Source organism: Tamandua tetradactyla, chromosome 6 (genome assembly GCF_023851605.1).
Source record: "Tamandua tetradactyla isolate mTamTet1 chromosome 6, mTamTet1.pri, whole genome shotgun sequence".
In the NCBI taxonomy this organism is placed as follows: Eukaryota; Metazoa; Chordata; class Mammalia; order Pilosa; family Myrmecophagidae; genus Tamandua; species Tamandua tetradactyla.
The window spans coordinates 101,899,229-101,915,282 of NC_135332.1; the positions used below are offsets into that span (position 1 = coordinate 101,899,229).

The 16,054-nt window shown below is 37.6% G+C and overlaps 1 protein-coding gene across 6 annotated transcripts in view; it reads right to left on the reverse strand.

Annotated features, from left to right (window-relative positions):
* Positions 1-71: 71 nt before the first annotated feature.
* The window catches only part of NSMAF (neutral sphingomyelinase activation associated factor), a 67,357-nt gene continuing 51,374 nt past the window's right edge, over positions 72-16,054 (reverse strand). For 4 of the 6 annotated variants that reach the window (XM_077166824.1, XM_077166823.1, XM_077166827.1 and 1 more), the window contains 18 exons: positions 14,941-15,020; positions 14,324-14,414; positions 14,160-14,223; positions 13,162-13,213; positions 12,936-13,056; positions 12,414-12,545; positions 11,741-11,783; positions 11,281-11,444; positions 9,682-9,790; positions 8,371-8,429; positions 5,707-5,774; positions 4,926-4,993; positions 4,395-4,518; positions 3,398-3,481; positions 2,190-2,340; positions 1,644-1,746; positions 1,391-1,500; positions 72-697 (listed from right to left, as the gene is read on the reverse strand). In XM_077166824.1, coding sequence (XP_077022939.1) covers positions 603-697; positions 1,391-1,500; positions 1,644-1,746; positions 2,190-2,340; positions 3,398-3,481; positions 4,395-4,518; positions 4,926-4,993; positions 5,707-5,774; positions 8,371-8,429; positions 9,682-9,790; positions 11,281-11,444; positions 11,741-11,783; positions 12,414-12,545; positions 12,936-13,056; positions 13,162-13,213; positions 14,160-14,223; positions 14,324-14,414; positions 14,941-15,020 — 1,718 coding nt within the window. In that variant the 3' untranslated portion in view covers positions 72-602. Of the gene's footprint in view, positions 698-1,390; positions 1,501-1,643; positions 1,747-2,189; positions 2,341-3,397; positions 3,482-4,394; positions 4,519-4,925; positions 4,994-5,706; positions 5,775-8,370; positions 8,430-8,756; positions 8,826-9,681; positions 9,791-11,280; positions 11,445-11,740; positions 11,784-12,413; positions 12,546-12,935; positions 13,057-13,161; positions 13,214-14,159; positions 14,224-14,323; positions 14,488-14,940; positions 15,021-16,054 lie in introns of those variants that run through there. The other 2 variants (XM_077166828.1, XM_077166829.1) reach the window with 2 other exon arrangements.

Below are 16,054 nucleotides of genomic sequence, written 5' to 3' on the forward strand. Positions count from 1 at the left end.
AACTATATTAGGTTTTCTATACAAGAGCAATATTGTGGTTCGTATAGGCTTAAACAAGAGAATGAAACTGCTTTCATTACAGAAAAATAACTTTTAATGTAGAAAAGATGAGTATTTAATAGCTATTATGAAATACAAACCGTTCCTATACACAGTAAACACTCATATAAGAATTACTAGTCCTTTGCCAGGCTCTTTGAATCTGGGTAGAGATTGTAGACTTGAAAACACACATCCAAAAACCCAGTTGTCAGCAGTTGGGGTAGATTAGACAGATAAAAGAGTGACTCAGTTCTTGGAAATTTCAAATTATTCAGTGCTTCCCAGTAAGTATCACTCCTTGTCACCCAAAGCTGTCCTTTGACCATCATCATGTGGGGCTGAACCTGCTTTTCCCTAACACTGCCATATCTTTATTTGCCTTACAGATGTCAACTAATGGCTTTCAATGAAGTCACCATGATTTAGAAAGTTTAAAACCACCTCTTTTCCAAGTGGTAAAACTTCTCATTACTATCATTGTACCTTCCCCAGTTAATTTAAAAGTTCGGTTTAAAAATACATTAGAGTTCAATTTCATTTCTAGGGGGGAAAAAAGGCACTTAATACTGCAATTTCCAGAACATAATTTGTCTGTCTTCCCCTCCTGTGATGATGCTGCTACACTTTTCATTCATCCATATACATGTCACAGCACCTAAGAAGAAGAGATATTTGATGAGGTAGTACGTCAGCCAAAGGCTCCTAAAGACATACTTAATCATAGTACTCACTCGCTGTGCATTAGGTGAAGAAGGGAAATAACTCCTACCTTATCTTGTCTCATAAAATCTCTATATAAACTAAAAATCACTGCTTGGTACAAAGAGCTTTTAAGAAATAAGATACATTTAAATGTGAATCAAAGCTGGAACAACTGAGAATATGGAATACAGTACAGAATACAAGTATTTTATCCTTTGACAAAATGGTGTAATAATATGACAGAAGTCAAGAGGTAAAGGTGGGGACGTGGGTAAAAAGCTTTTCTAAAGTATCCAGAATTGATAAAATAAATACTAAAAAATAAAAATTAAGTCTTCCAAATGATCAGAAAGAGGCAACTATAAGCAGACATTAGTGATTCTCAAATATACAAAGTGAAAAAAAAGAATTTTATGTTCTACATTATTTATTAAATAATTTTACATACAGACCCCTTCTTTTCTTAGTAAGAGGACACACACACACACAGGTCCTCTCAGATCCCCTGCCCCCAGGAGGCTTGAGGGAAAACTTTACAGCATGGAGGATATAAGAATTTTCCTGCCTGAGAAGAATATATTCCCTGATGGGGAAAGGAAGGGTCGAGGCCAATTTCCTAGGAAAACAGGTCAAGACAGCTGCTCACCTTTATGACCTTGTATTCTCTCACTGATTTTTGCTCCAAGGAGGTCCCAAACGAGTAGTTCACCAGTCTGGCTTCCAGATAACACTGTATTTCCATCCCAGATAAAACACCTGCATGCACAAGTAGAAATAATCATTTAACCGTGAAAGAGGAAGGCGAACTGTTGTTTACAAACTGGTCAAAGTAACCTCAGTGAAGTGACCATGAACAGGTTTGTCAAGTCTCCCCAGCTAGGAACTCTGCGCATAGATACCTCTGTGACTCTTCTGATGTCAGGGAAGAGATGAGCATCCCCGTCTGCACATCCATGACATTTAGACAGCCATCTTCCCCTGTGCTGAGAACATGACGGCTGTCTGCAACAATGCGATAACACATACAGGTTACAGCTCCACGTGTGTTCTTAAGTTATTCTGAGGTTTTATTTCTTAATCCAGTGGCTTATTCTCCATTTTCATTTTCCTTGAGCTCTTTGCTTGCACTAAATCAAAGACCTATCCTCTCCTCAAAATACTTCTGTTTCTAAATCACTGGGATGAGATGGCCCTTTACTTTGAGTTCACTTACAGTTTTTAAATTAAGTTCTCGTGTGAGTTGAAGAATTAAGAAATAGTTCCACTGCAGTTTTTCTACTAGTTATAAATGCCACTGTATTCTGGCAAAAAGCACTCTAGAATTATAGGCAGAGCATCTTCAATCAGTAAGTAGTGTTTTCTTTTTAAATGGTAGTTTTGTTTTTTTCAAAATACTATTTCCAGTTGACCTGGTTTGAACTGTATTAAAAAGGATACTGAAATACCTGGACTGAAAGCAGTATCATGTACAGTCCCTGAATGGCATGGTATCTGGTGCAATATGGTAGCTGTAGTGAGGTCCCAAATGTTAACCGTGCCTTCTTTGGTGCCTGAAGCTAGCAGCGTACTGGCGGCATTTAAACTGATTGTATCTACCTAAGGAAGAAAACACGTTGATAAATACTCCATTTAGAACTATGGTCAGTTTCCCTGGGTCTGCCTCAAATATGTGGGAATAATGATAGGTATTAAACCCCATCGTTCTTTGCACTGGTATAGTTCATGAAGATATATTTCAATACCCTCCCATTAAAATGAAATTCTTAATGTGCTAACAAATACAAGTAGAAATGAAAATTAAATATTGCTAGAATAAATGTGATATAGTCATAAACTCGAATTGACAGTGTCTGAAAAACAAATCCATACATAATAAATTGTAGATGGGTACCAAGCTGCTCTTGAATAATGATTATTTGAGGGTTCTTTAGGGGTGGGGTGGGGGTGGGAATAGGAAATCTCTGAAAGTTATTTTACTGTCCTCCCCAACCCCCTGCCCTTGTGCTGTTACTGCTTAATGCCCAACAGGATTCTACCATCTTAATTACATGCTAAATATTTCTCAACCTCAGTTGCTCTAGATTATGCCAGTTAGGTACCACTTCATGACCTTAGCGGAAAGGCAATATTATTTTTAAAAAAAACCCATAATATAAGATGCAGCAGTGAGAACACTATGAGTGACACTAACTTTTGTTCTGCCAACAAACTGCACGCACCTGGCAATCTACTGAGAGGTACAGCAACCTCATCTAGAGATGGGCCCTAACTTAAACAGGCCATCCTTTCCACCTGCCCTGGCAGAAAATACGAAAGATGATGGATCATGGCACAGCTTGTTGCTCCAAATTATATGACAGCACCCAAATACTCACTGTCACGCTCAGATAATGATCTTTTGGAAATCTATTTGGATAGTGGCTAATTATTAGGGAAATATACAAAGAAGAAATTGGAGAAAAAAGACAAAAAATCTAGACCTGGAGATCAGAGGAGTCACCCAAGAAAATTTAGATTTAGTCTACCATTAATTCAAGCAAGCAAATGAAGCAAAGGATGAGAACATACACACACACAACCAAGAAACAACCCCATCCCCACCCTGGACTTGGTCAGCTTCGTTTTCCATGTGGTTTTGTTTGACAATACTTACACTGACATCATGTTCCAGCTCAGCCAGCAAGTCAAACTGGTGTCTTTTGGTGCCTGGCATGTCTGCAGGAACACCAGACCACACCTGGGATGGAAGGAATACATTGCAGAGGGTACTACCAAACAGTTAATATAAAATCTTTTCTAACATGTTCAGGAAAAACTTTCCTGGCCAATTCCCATTTAACACATTTGGTGATAAAATGAAACTGAACGATGCTCCCAGCACCTTCTGCATCATTTTTGTCCTTTTATTCCCACCAGTTTTGTGCTAGAGTTATCATTTGATTCCGTCTGTTTTTATCAGTTGCGCTTGGTATTGTAATTATGTAATTTAAGTATTGTGTGAACTAAGGAAATAGGAGTTCAAAGTTTGTAGTGTCAAAAATGTTTTGAAAAGACTCAAGTTACCAAGCAATTACTAAAATTTCATATAGATTAAAAAAAAAAGTCTAAAACAATAGGGGGAAACACTTCTGGAAAACTGAAGAATTCTAAGAATCTTAGGTTCTTGTTTTCTTTCACATAAATGCAAATTAAAAACTGAAGGTGATGAATACTGTTACGTTTATACAAGAGAATTCCTTAGAAAAGGCCCCAAAGGTAAGTGAATGAATGTGCACTTGTATGTTTTAAGTTAAAATATTTGCATATGGAACATTTTTGATAATTCCTCACTTTAACTTGAAACTTTCTGATTAACTAATGATTACTCCCAATCATGCCAGGTGCAAGGGGCTTCTTCTGTCTACTTCTCTTCAGCTCTCCTCCATATGAATTCCAGATAATGCAACCCCCAGCTGAACACACAGAACAAAAATTGTGGTAACGTCCTCAAGTATCAAGAGGGGCATCGATTTAAAAAAGAGGCCTTCCTTTGGTATCCATATATATACTTCGTGAAAAACAGTGAAATGGCTGAACACATTAACAACAGTGGTTAGTTTATAGTATTTGTATTATCTAAACATTTTAAGTTAAAAGGTATATATGTAAACCTTCACTGTAGAGTCCCACGATGCAGAATACAACCTGTTGTCATGCCAACAGATCTTACTAACAGCATCATCATGCCCCATTAATGTGTCCTGGCGTCTTCCAAATGCTATGGAATAAAAATAGCTAAGAGAAAAGATAATGAGAACTATTAAAACAGGAGTCCAGCTTTACTTGAAGACTTTTAAGGAATGTTACATTGTTTAATTCCACATTCACTAAGGCCCACTAGAATTACAGGTTACTTGTTCTTGTGTTATTGAACAAAAATACTCAAATTCTTAATTTAAAACTAGAAATTTCTAGACTCTGATGTGTTTTCGCCTCAACTTAAAGCAGAAAAATAGATTCCAAATGGAGAAATTGTTATATTCAAATAATCATTTAAATCTGACAGGAAAAAAGTCCGTTTTCTATTCCCCTTAGAAAACACTACAGTACCCTGCCAGTGGAAGGCTCTGCCTTTTCAGCCTTGTGCTCACAAAGATAGGCAGCAGTACTGCATTTGGAAATGACACGTCACAAATACATACACATTATTATCCCACGAAGAGCTTATTACAGTGGAATCTCCTGGTAAAAGTAAACAAGATGATAAAGCCTGAAATACAAATGATTCAGCATTACTAGTTTATAATAACTAGTAAGTCAAGATGGTAAAACAATCTTACAAGTTTCAAAAAAATATGAAATAATGCTCAAATTCACTTTATGTTGGCCCTCCTCATATTTACCCAGGTTTTCTCAACTGAATAATCATAGATGCCAAATTCCCTCCCAAATGTAGGAAAGAATGTCAAATAAGTGTATCATTCATCTAGCCTAATGGTTTTCATGGGCTCTGGGTGGTCCTCAATCCCCTGAGCGGGGCAAATTCCTCTTAACGGTTCGGAATAAATCTTGCGAGGATAGGGCTAGGGAGGATCCTGAAGAATGAAAATTACAAATTTACGTGGGTTAGGAAACCTTCCAAAATTCTTTAGGGAATTTCAAAAGCTTTTGGAAGATTTATATTAAAAGTAAATTGTGTGGTTTTTTTAGAACAGGTTTTCTAGTTTTAGATATACTGCCAACTGAGATATGCATGTATTTGTTATATAAATAGTATGACAGTTCAGAACAGGAGTTACTAAGAGGAATTCTGGATAGCTTTTCAAGTTTTGTAGGCTAAAAATGAGATCACAATATTATGGGGAAGGAGAAGCAAACCGAAAATAATTGTTTTGGGAGAAATATCACTATATTATAGGTAAAACAAACTACTTCATTAATGCCTATCATAAAGCATTGCTGATCAAATTAAAGTGAACCCACCATATTCGAAAATGATATACTTCTCTGTAGCATTTTGGATTCTTTGGAAAACATCTTCAAAGTGGAATCTAAATAAACAATGAGAAAGCATACATATAAAGACTGCCTGACCATCAGAGATGGCAAATAATAGCACGGCTGCCCTTTCCATTCCTGCGGCTAACAGGCAGTACCATCCTATGGAGAACCCAGTGGGACGCTGGACTGGATCATCTAAGGCCTCAGCCACCACTACGTTTCTGTGATCTGACTTCATGACAAGGAAACCAGTTATAAACCCAGGAGAGACATGTATGCTAGTTGACATTCCAGCAGGACTGAATGCAGGGTTAAGTCTATAAGTGATATAAGCTCAAAGTTACAGAGTAAAATAGCGATTTTAATATTAACTACAACAACCTAAAGAAAAAAAAGGTCCTGGCAATTTTAAATGTGTTTGGTTTTTGCATACGCCACAATTATGGTGTAATATCATTGTGCTATTAAAAAATGTTATTTTTACTTAATAATTTTTTTGGTGCATAGGCTGGGAATTGAACCGGGGTCTCCTGCCTGGCAGGTGCGCATTCTACCATTGAACAATGCGTGCACCTTGTACTAACTTTTTAAAGAATAAAGAAGGGACTAAAAAAGTCTAAGCTTTTAGGGTGGTGCAATGGTGGCTCACCAGCAGAATTCTCAGCTACCATGCCAGAGACCCGGTTCCTTTCCCAGAGTCTGCCTATGCAAAAAAAAAAAAAACAAAAAACTCCCAAGCTTTTAATTTCTTTGCCTTTCAGAAACTTTGAAATTGTATGAAAACAATCTTATAAAAACAACAATTCACAGATTATAGTGCTCTAATATACTTCAAATATTTGGAATTTGTAACAACTATTTCCTAACTTGTAAATGTTCATCCTGACAAAATGTTGGTAGGAGCTTTAAGTAGTTTCTTTTGTGTAGGAAAACAATGTTTCAACCTTAGTTTTAGAAAAACCAACACACAAAAGTCCTCAGCATTTATAAATATGAACCTAAGAGAGACACTCTCTGGCATTACCTTGAAGACAAAAACAGAAGACTAACAATATCACCTGAACTTCTCCCCAAACTGTATCGTAGCTCTGATATCCTCACCAACTCGGCTTCTGATTTTAAAGCAGCCCTTTCCACTAGGCAAGCCTGGGCGTTCACCACCTCATCTAATTAAGCATCAATCTGGAGTGTCTTCATCATAGTACAGAAAACTGTAAGACAGCCACGAGGGTGGATGTACAGATGTGTTGCCCAAGATCAAAGATTCATTCCCTATATTAAAGACGTTAACTCCAAGACTGCTAATCTAATAGATGGTGGGTCTCTGTGAATTCCTCACACCTACAGATACTCTGAAGAAGAAATGGTAATTCTGGGGGCTGACAATCAAAATACATATAAATCAGTAATACAAATTATTAAAATTTCAAAGAGAGAGGGAATAAGAAAAAAACAAAAGCTTTCAATTAAAAAAAAAAGTCTCTCCCCTTTATTTAGAAAATCTACAAGCAACCAATATAATGCTTAATAAGCCTTAGGGTCTTGAAACATTTTTGCTCCCCAAATTCATGATTTACAAGGTTATACAAGAATAGTGAACTGAAGGATTTAATGGTGTCAGAGAAATCCAGCTAAGAACACAGCCACTGCTTAAAGATAAAACATTTTATCTTGTGTTATATATAATGTTGGAAACTCAGAAGGTTGAAATCTGTCAAAAGATGGGCTGTTTCTATTGGCACCATAATCTCTTTAACACTTGGGCCACTGGTATACATACTGCACATTAACTTCCTTTGGCTTACTGTCGAACTATTTTCTATGCTTTGTGGAAAATTCTGTTTTATGAGATCTGAGATAGTATTTGAAAAGAGAAAGGAATGATATGTTACAGATGATAAACAATGATAACAGAATCTTAGATTTTGTTTATCTGTGTTTAATTAGATAGCACCATTTCTTAATAGATGAAAAATATCATTTCCTGTGACAAGGATTAAAGCCTAAGGAGCCTCATTAGAAACAGCCAAGAATTTTTTCACATTTAATTGTCTTATAACCTAATAGGATAGCTGAGATATCCTTTTCATCTTCACACTTCCAGGGTATTTCAAATACAAGAGGGACAAGATAGATTTTAATTAATCATATATCATAATATAATTACTTCTATATCATGTAGTTATATATATATATATATTTATAACTACAAATCATACAACTAAAATATAGTTACAAATCATAGCAATTAGGTACTTCAGGGTTTTTAAAAAGTAATTTTGATAATATCTATATTAACAATGTATGAATTAAATTCTGAAATAAATTCTACACTATACATAAACAAATACTAAGTAACAAAATTGAAAAACATTTCCACCGTGAAAACACCATCCCGCCCCCGCTACAGCGGGCAGGAAAGGCCCTACCCAGCAAAGAGAAGGGAACTAGACCTATACTTTCAGGAAAGTGTATCAGCAACAGCAAAGCCTTTCATTATTGTTTTGGACAAACTACAATGAAATTTATGTAAGATACCACAAATTAGTTGCTCAAAATTTATTTTATGTGGAGGCAGCACACTCAAAAAAAAAGTCCTTGACCAGGAGTCTTGATGGGCATTGTGATTCAATTAGCAGAACATACCTTGTGATGTTGTAAAGACTGAAGACCCATTGCAAGAGACTGCTATTCCAGTAACTGCCCTGTTAAAAACAAAGAATTTTATAAACTACTATCAGCCATGTATTAGGACATATACTGTGTTTTGAAGTCTTTAATTTCACCAAGCCTCTTTTTTTTTTTTTTTATCCCAGAACATACCTGCCATTTCCAAATCATGTCCTGGCAACTTCTAATTTTATTTGGTAATACCCACTCTTAACTTACCTAACTGCCACATTCAATAGTTAACATATTTCTGACAGTTTGAAAAGTAGCGGTGAGCTTTTCTTCAATTCCACCTTATTTGCCCATGACTAAAATTACTGCAACTCCACATTTCACTGGCTTCACTACTGAATCAAATTTACCTAGCATCTGTTCAATGACGATACAATTGTCTGGTCTAGCATGTCCTCTTAAAGGTTCATTCTTGTCTTCACTGCCTTGGATTGGAAGGTCCCTTTCTACGTGCCATTTAGAGAAATTAAGAGGAGAAAAGCCACTGTTATAACAAATACGGTGGAATGGAATGACATTTATTTTTAGGAGGTTGTGCCAACTGGGAACAATTGATCTAAACTAGACTAGCACATACAGTTCCACTCAAGACCCACAGGGAGTGCACAAAGCAATGGCAGGCGTGTCATCTATGGCTGTAGATAGGACAACAGATCTAAACTCTGGGCCTGGGTTTTCTCCTCTCTGGCAGGATGGATCAGACTTAGGCCAGTGTTTCTCAAGCCTTTCTACCAGAGTACATGTGTACCCTTAAGGATAAAGAAAAGGACCACATGTACTGTCCTCTGGGTCCAACAGCAAGGGCCCAATTTCTTAGAAATATAGGTATTATCTTTAGAATTCATGTGAAACTAACCATCTACTTTATGCTTCCCTAAAATATGAGTAAATTTAATTCCTGGGTAAGATAAACCATATTTGTCTCATCATCATCAAAGATCTCAAGAGGATGTGCACCCCAGCTTGAGAGGCACAAAAGCTGAATATCTGTGGGCCTCATCTCGGGCTTTAAAATGATAGACAGCAGTTTTGGACCACCAGAGGGCCCATCTATATTGGAGAGTCAAAACGAATTATTCTGTGCTAAACTTTCACTCGCCACATCCAACTCGGGCAGCAGATCACGATAGACATTTTGCAGGGCTAAAAATAATTGCAGTAACATGGAAAAGCAACTTTCCCCCTTGAGTCAGCTTAAAACAGATTAACTGCATGCTGAGACCCTAACTTTTGCGAGGACTCAGCTTCCAAGAAGAGGCACAGTGACATTCTTACTCTTTGTGGATTTTATAGTGCTCATGTAACTGCAGTTTGGTGATGTTATTCCAGGCAAGGGTTTTGCTTTCTTCAGTCAGGTCTTCAAAAGACTCTTCACCTGGAGAGACTACATTAAATAGTTGCTAAGTGAATCAACTAAATAATGGACAAGCATCAGATACACAATATTTTCTATTTAAAATCAAACAAGCAAAAAAAAAAACAACACCTCACCAAGATAGAATTGCTTTGAAATGTATATGTTGGATAGCTCTATGTTAATCAAGGAAAAATGCTAAGGAATACAGACTAGATTAAAAAAAAATACTGTGGGGAGAAAGGAAGGAAAAAAGTACTTAGGATAAATAAGGTAGAATGGAATGACATTTCTTTTTAGAAGACTTTGAATATTACAGTTTTTACAATCAATGTTTGCAAAGTTTCACTTGGACCCTAACTTACGAACTTCAGGAAATACCAGACTGAGTACTAACTTCCTGGTCAGCAATCTTTGCAAAAACTTGACGGTTCCCTAAGAATGCTGCAGTTTTGTTTTGGTTTTGAGCGGGGAGAAGGCAGCAATGAAATCAATTACTACTCTAAGTGTCTTCTGGATTCTTTCTGCCTTGGAATCCTGTCCCACGGCCAGCTAAGGACGCCTTCGCTCCTGCTCTGAAGGCCCAGAACAACGACCCTTTCTAAAACAAGCCCCTGACTGCGGTACTGGGCCTGGTGACCAGACACAGCAGGTTGAAATGGCATCACAAGATACTCCTGTGGTCAAACCTTTGGGGGGTGTCACCTCCCGTGGGCCGTGGGAGTGTGCTCGGTGGGGGGCATCACCTCCTGTGGGCCGTGGGAGTGTGCTCGGTGGGGGGTGTCACCTCCCGTGGGCCGTGGGAGTGTGCCCGGTGGGGGGCGTCACCTCCCGCGGGTCGTGGGAGTGTGCCCGGTGGGGGGCGTCACCTCCCGTGGGCCGTGGGAGTGTGCTCGGTGGGGGGCGTCACCTCCCGTGGGCCGTGGGAGTGTGCCTGGTGGGGGGCGTCACCTCCCGCGGGCCGTGGGAGTGTGCCTGGTAGGGGGCGTCACCTCCCGCGGGCCGTGGGAGTGTGCCCGGTGGGGGGCATCACCTCCTGTGGGCCGTGGGAGTGTGCTCAGTGGCGAGTGCCTAAGAAATACAAATGCGTGAACAGAACTGAGTAGAAATGGGGATAAGAGAAGATTTTGCTCCCAAAATTCCACCTAGTGTCAAACTCCCTCTGGGAACTTGTAGATTTGAGGCTGTCTTTTGTGGAATGTGAAATGTGGATGCCTGAAGTGTTCTTTGCTTCCTTTCCAAAGACAAGATCTGAGAACAGGGTCAAGTTTGTGTTAACACCGAGCCAAATCTCACTCATTAAATTACCAGAAAATAAAAGTGATCTGACTTCCTTTAAAGTCAACAGTTAAAAACAACCATGCAGCAAACAGGACTTGATTTTCAGAAGAACAGCAGTAAGACAGGAAAACAGAATCATCTACAAGCAGCACGACAGGTCGTGTTCAGAATCTTCCGAAACATCTTGCTCACAAAAGTGAAACAAAAGGCCCTCACATTTACTCTCATTACACATTTACCTGGGGAATCTGCTAAGGAAGCATTGTTACTGGAGTGTGGAGATGCACTTTTAAACTTTGGGGTGATCCTCCGAGGGTGTGGGGTAATGAATAGCTGTTTTGGTGTTTGTCCGAATTCCAGGATTTGGGTCAGCATGGCTACCTTCTCATCAGGATCCTCGATGCTTCAGAGAATACACACAATTCCATGAGTCAGTAGATGAACATTCTTTGAAAACACGTATTTCAAACAAACCGGTCAACAGGAGGATGAACCCTCAAATGAGAGTAACCACATGCCAGGATCATATAAAGCTCACCACAGATCTTTACACAATTTTCTGAGGCTCAATCATTTACTTCGTGGTGAAAGCAAGATCTAATTCATTGTACAACTTCCATACTTTGATACTCTCAAAGAACTGTATTAGTCATTGAGACAAAGTAGTATTTGGTAACCTGAGAAGAAACTTATAAGTACCTGTTCAAGTCCACGCCTCCCTCGTAAGTCAGGGGATGAAATACTGAAGAGACAGACATAAAACACAATTGAAAGAGGTATTGTTTTGTTATAGTATACACCCTCAGAATTTAAACTCAACAATAATTTTCTATTTATGTTCAAAGAAACTAAATTTTGCTTTGCAAAGTAGACTCATATCCAACTCCAATAAATGACTATTTGAATTATTAGCTTTTGCTGGACAAAACTCAAACTGGCAAGTGAGTTGACCTGTTACCATGGTGTATTTCCCAGGCAGTATTATTTTCACCTTAGGAGAAGCGTGACTCCTAGCGTCTGTCTTATTCTACATGGTCATGTGAGATATCAGGCCTGACTTTCCGGCTCCAGCTTCTTGTTTTCAACACTGAGAAACCTGGAGGCAGGTGAGAACTGAAACTCATTTAGGGGACTTCAGACAAAGACTGGCATCCTCTTGGGATCAGAGTGAGACAGGTGTTCTTCAGGCAAAAGGATTTTCTCCTCCACCACCCAGTTTCTGATCCAGGGTCACTGAACCAGGAGGCACTTTTTTGTTTTTAAAAAGTTGATGCTGAAAAAATCAGCTTGATGGCTCTGGCCTAAGTTTCCATTTGTTTGGTTTTGGAGGTTTTCACCAAACGTGAAATGAGCTACTGTGCACGTTACATACCATTATGGGTCCCCACAGCCTCGCTCCCTCTTTGCTTGTAGCCAAAGATGAGATCAATCCACTCATGCAGATGCTCGGACACGTAATTGCTTTCCAGTGCATCTCTGCTCTTCTGGAGAAAGTCTTCAGGGCCTATCAGATCAGATCAAAGCAAAACACCATTGTGTTGCCATTTTATTTTCTGCTATTTCTTTTGTCTATCCATACTCAGGTACAGCTTCTAGGACAGGCAAGAGGTACATACTCTTAATGAATTATTTTTTCCATCATATAACATATGAGTTTGTTTGAGGAAAAAAAAAAAAAAAGGCAAGTCATTTTCACAACTGAGCTCTCAAATACATAGTGTTTTTAAACCATAGACTCATGAATACTTCTGATTTTGAATAGGACCAATATGCCCGCAATTAGATAGAGATTATACTCTTATTTTAAAACAATCGAAGCAAGAAATAATACCACTGCAACTACATTACTCAGGAAAAAAAGTACAGAACTCAATTCTTCCATGCAAGTACTTACTTGATGCCCAGCAGGGAAGTTCTACATCATCAACCATTTTCCCTCCTTGTCGCTTTCCCAGATCTAATTTCAGACTATTGACCAGAAAGCTGACATCATCACCATAGAATTCTGGAATCAACTGAAAGTTTCAGGAAAAAAAAAAGAAAAGAATGGCCACAAACCTTTTTTTTAAAGCAGTTAGACACTACAAGCTTGGCAATAATTGGTTTTATTAATTGCTTACCTCTTTAAAATCAGTTGCACCATCCAAACAGTTCTTCCAAGTTTCTGCAATACTAAGTAAGAAAAAATATATATCAGATTTTACATTCTATGCTATGGAAACAATAGCAGCGCCTCCTAACTGGGTGGTGGTCTACATCATACCTATATTAGCTTATTTAATTCTCAGCTACTATATGAGTAACCCCTTTTACAGAGGAGAGGACAGGGGTCCAGAGAGTGTAAGTAAGTCCTCTGAGATCACACAGGTAGTCAGTTTGGACCTAAGGCATAGACCCAGGTGGAGTCTGCCTCCCTTTCCCACCATATACACATTGCCTCATCGAATTTTCAAAGGAGGGCATGTTGTTGAACACTGAAAACTTAGCATACCTGTGTTATAAGACCATTGCAAAAGGAACTATAAATAAATAAATGTAGAATTTGAAAAATATGGGAAAAATGCAGACCAAAAGATTAACAATCATTTTTATTATCTCAGTGTGGTAGGATACTAAGTGAACTTGACTGTGTCTTAATATTTTCTGATTTTTTTTTTTTGAAGGCAATATGACTTGCACACAATTCACTGCATAATTATCTGGAATAATAACATGTTGAAAAATCTAAATATCTAACAATAGAGAAAAATAATTAAATTATGGCACATGTTGGAATGTGAGCCAATCATTTTTTAAAAAGCATTGTTTTGTGTTTTTTTTAAAAAAAGCACTGTTTTGAAGACATCTATTAATATGGGGAAAACATTCAAATTAATAGTAGGCTACAAAAAGTGGGACACAAAACTATGTCAAATATGTTCCAAATTTACATACACACACACCTACACACACACATAAGTATGCCTAGAAAAAGGCCTGAAAGGAAACAGAACAATTAGTGATTTTTTTTTACATTTCTTAACATTTTTCTTTATATCTCATTTTTCAAAACAAATATATTTCACATATATAACTGGAAAAAGTTTTAAAAATTATAAGTGAGGCATGTGTAGCAAACCTGTTGAACATTCTATCCGCATTATCAAATCTTCCATTCTGTAGGCAGAGCATATACTCTGGTGCTGGAGGGAAGAAAAGAAAATCAGTTAGGTCTGATCATAGAACCAGTTAAGAATCCAAGTGAAATAAAATCTAACTGGGGGTAATGATGTAGAAACTTACCTACTCTAACGAGATAAAATAGCACGTAACCTGGGGAAGAGTAATGACTTCCGTACATGAATTTTGGCTCTGGCATTTCCCGATAGCGTGTCTACAATATATGAAACCAAAAATCCTGCTAAATGTTGGCATTGAAAATAATAGCTGACTCAAGTAGAAAAAGCCTAAAAGAAATGAAAGCATGGATAAATTATATTCCTTAATTTCTCTCATAAATAAGAAAAGGAGAACGTTAAAAGGAGGGAAAGTCTGTGACTAAACATAGTATTCCTGCAGAAAGTGCTTTGCTTTTTTCTTGGCTTAATGACAACGATGATGGGGCTGGATTGAATAAAACTCATTTTATGTGTTTCTTGTGCAATTTACGTTGGAGGACTTTCCATGAAAATAAGTCAGTAAGCCACTACATCAGGCCACCTCCTACTTTCCAAACCATAGACAAAGAAACACAAATGGTGAACAGTTAAATTTATGGGGCAGGGAGAGAACAGCCTTCTGTAGACCCTTTAGTCACCCAGCATCCCTCCCCTTGGTCGTGGAGAAATGTCTGTCATTATAGAAGCACAGGAGCTGGGTGCGGAGCTGCTGGGAGACGGAGGGTTCCTAAATCCACGTACCAGCAGTCTCTCCAGCCTTTCCTTGTTTAGTGCCCCAACCGGTTTACTAAGATCCCGGAAGGATCCTGGATTTGACAGATCTGTAAAAGCAAATGAATAAATAACTTCCTGAAATGATTCACAAGTATTTTACTTATTTCTACAAATTAAACAGTTTTTAAAGAATTGAATCAGAGCCATAAGCTTTATAGTTTTTCCATTAGTTATTTATATGGATGAGAAGAAAAGGTTAGAACTCTGAGTTTTAAGTTAGCAACCTCTATCAGAGAGTAATATCCCTGGATGGGCCACGGTGGTTCAGCAGGCAGAGTTCTCGCTGCCATGCTGGAGACCCGGGTTTGAATCCCAGTGCCTGCCCATGTGGAAAAAAAAAAAGGGTAATATCCCTTTGACAATACCCTGAATACTGATTTAAAAAGAACTCCACACTTTCTGATTAAAAAAAACTATGTTCTAAGTAAGACAGCAACAAACATAAGTAAGTTTTAAAAGCTATTATTCTTAAGATTTACTTTCTAAGTTTGATATATAGAGCATATTATTATTCTATTATATTAGCATAATTTGAGAATCTGGGGACCTGAATATTATCAGAAAAATAAGTTCTCATATTCTTAGAAATCTTATTTCTTTCAAGCACAAAAGTTAAATTTAACGAACTGTCAAACAGACTTGATTGTTCACAATGTTTAATCAGATCTATCATAAAATTAAATTACAATATGATCACATTTTTATGATCACATTTTTAAAAAAATAATTAGAGGGAGACAAGCATATACGCCACAAAGTTAAAATGGTTATCACTCAGTTATTGTGTGATTATGGATGATTTTTATTTCCTTCTTTGATTATTTTCACTATTTTCCAAATGTCCTATAATGGGTAGCTATTACTTTTGCAATCACATTTTTAAAATGACATTTGCCTGCAAGTGAGAAAGGAATATTTCAAAACATGATACTCATAGGTAATAATGAACACTGGATTAAATTCATATGTGTGTCCTTACAGAAGTAGGAGAGTATTTATTTAGGTTAATTAAAAAAAAACAAAACAGAGATGGTGAAAAAAAATAGAAACACTTACATAATTTTATATCGTCCTTATTCAG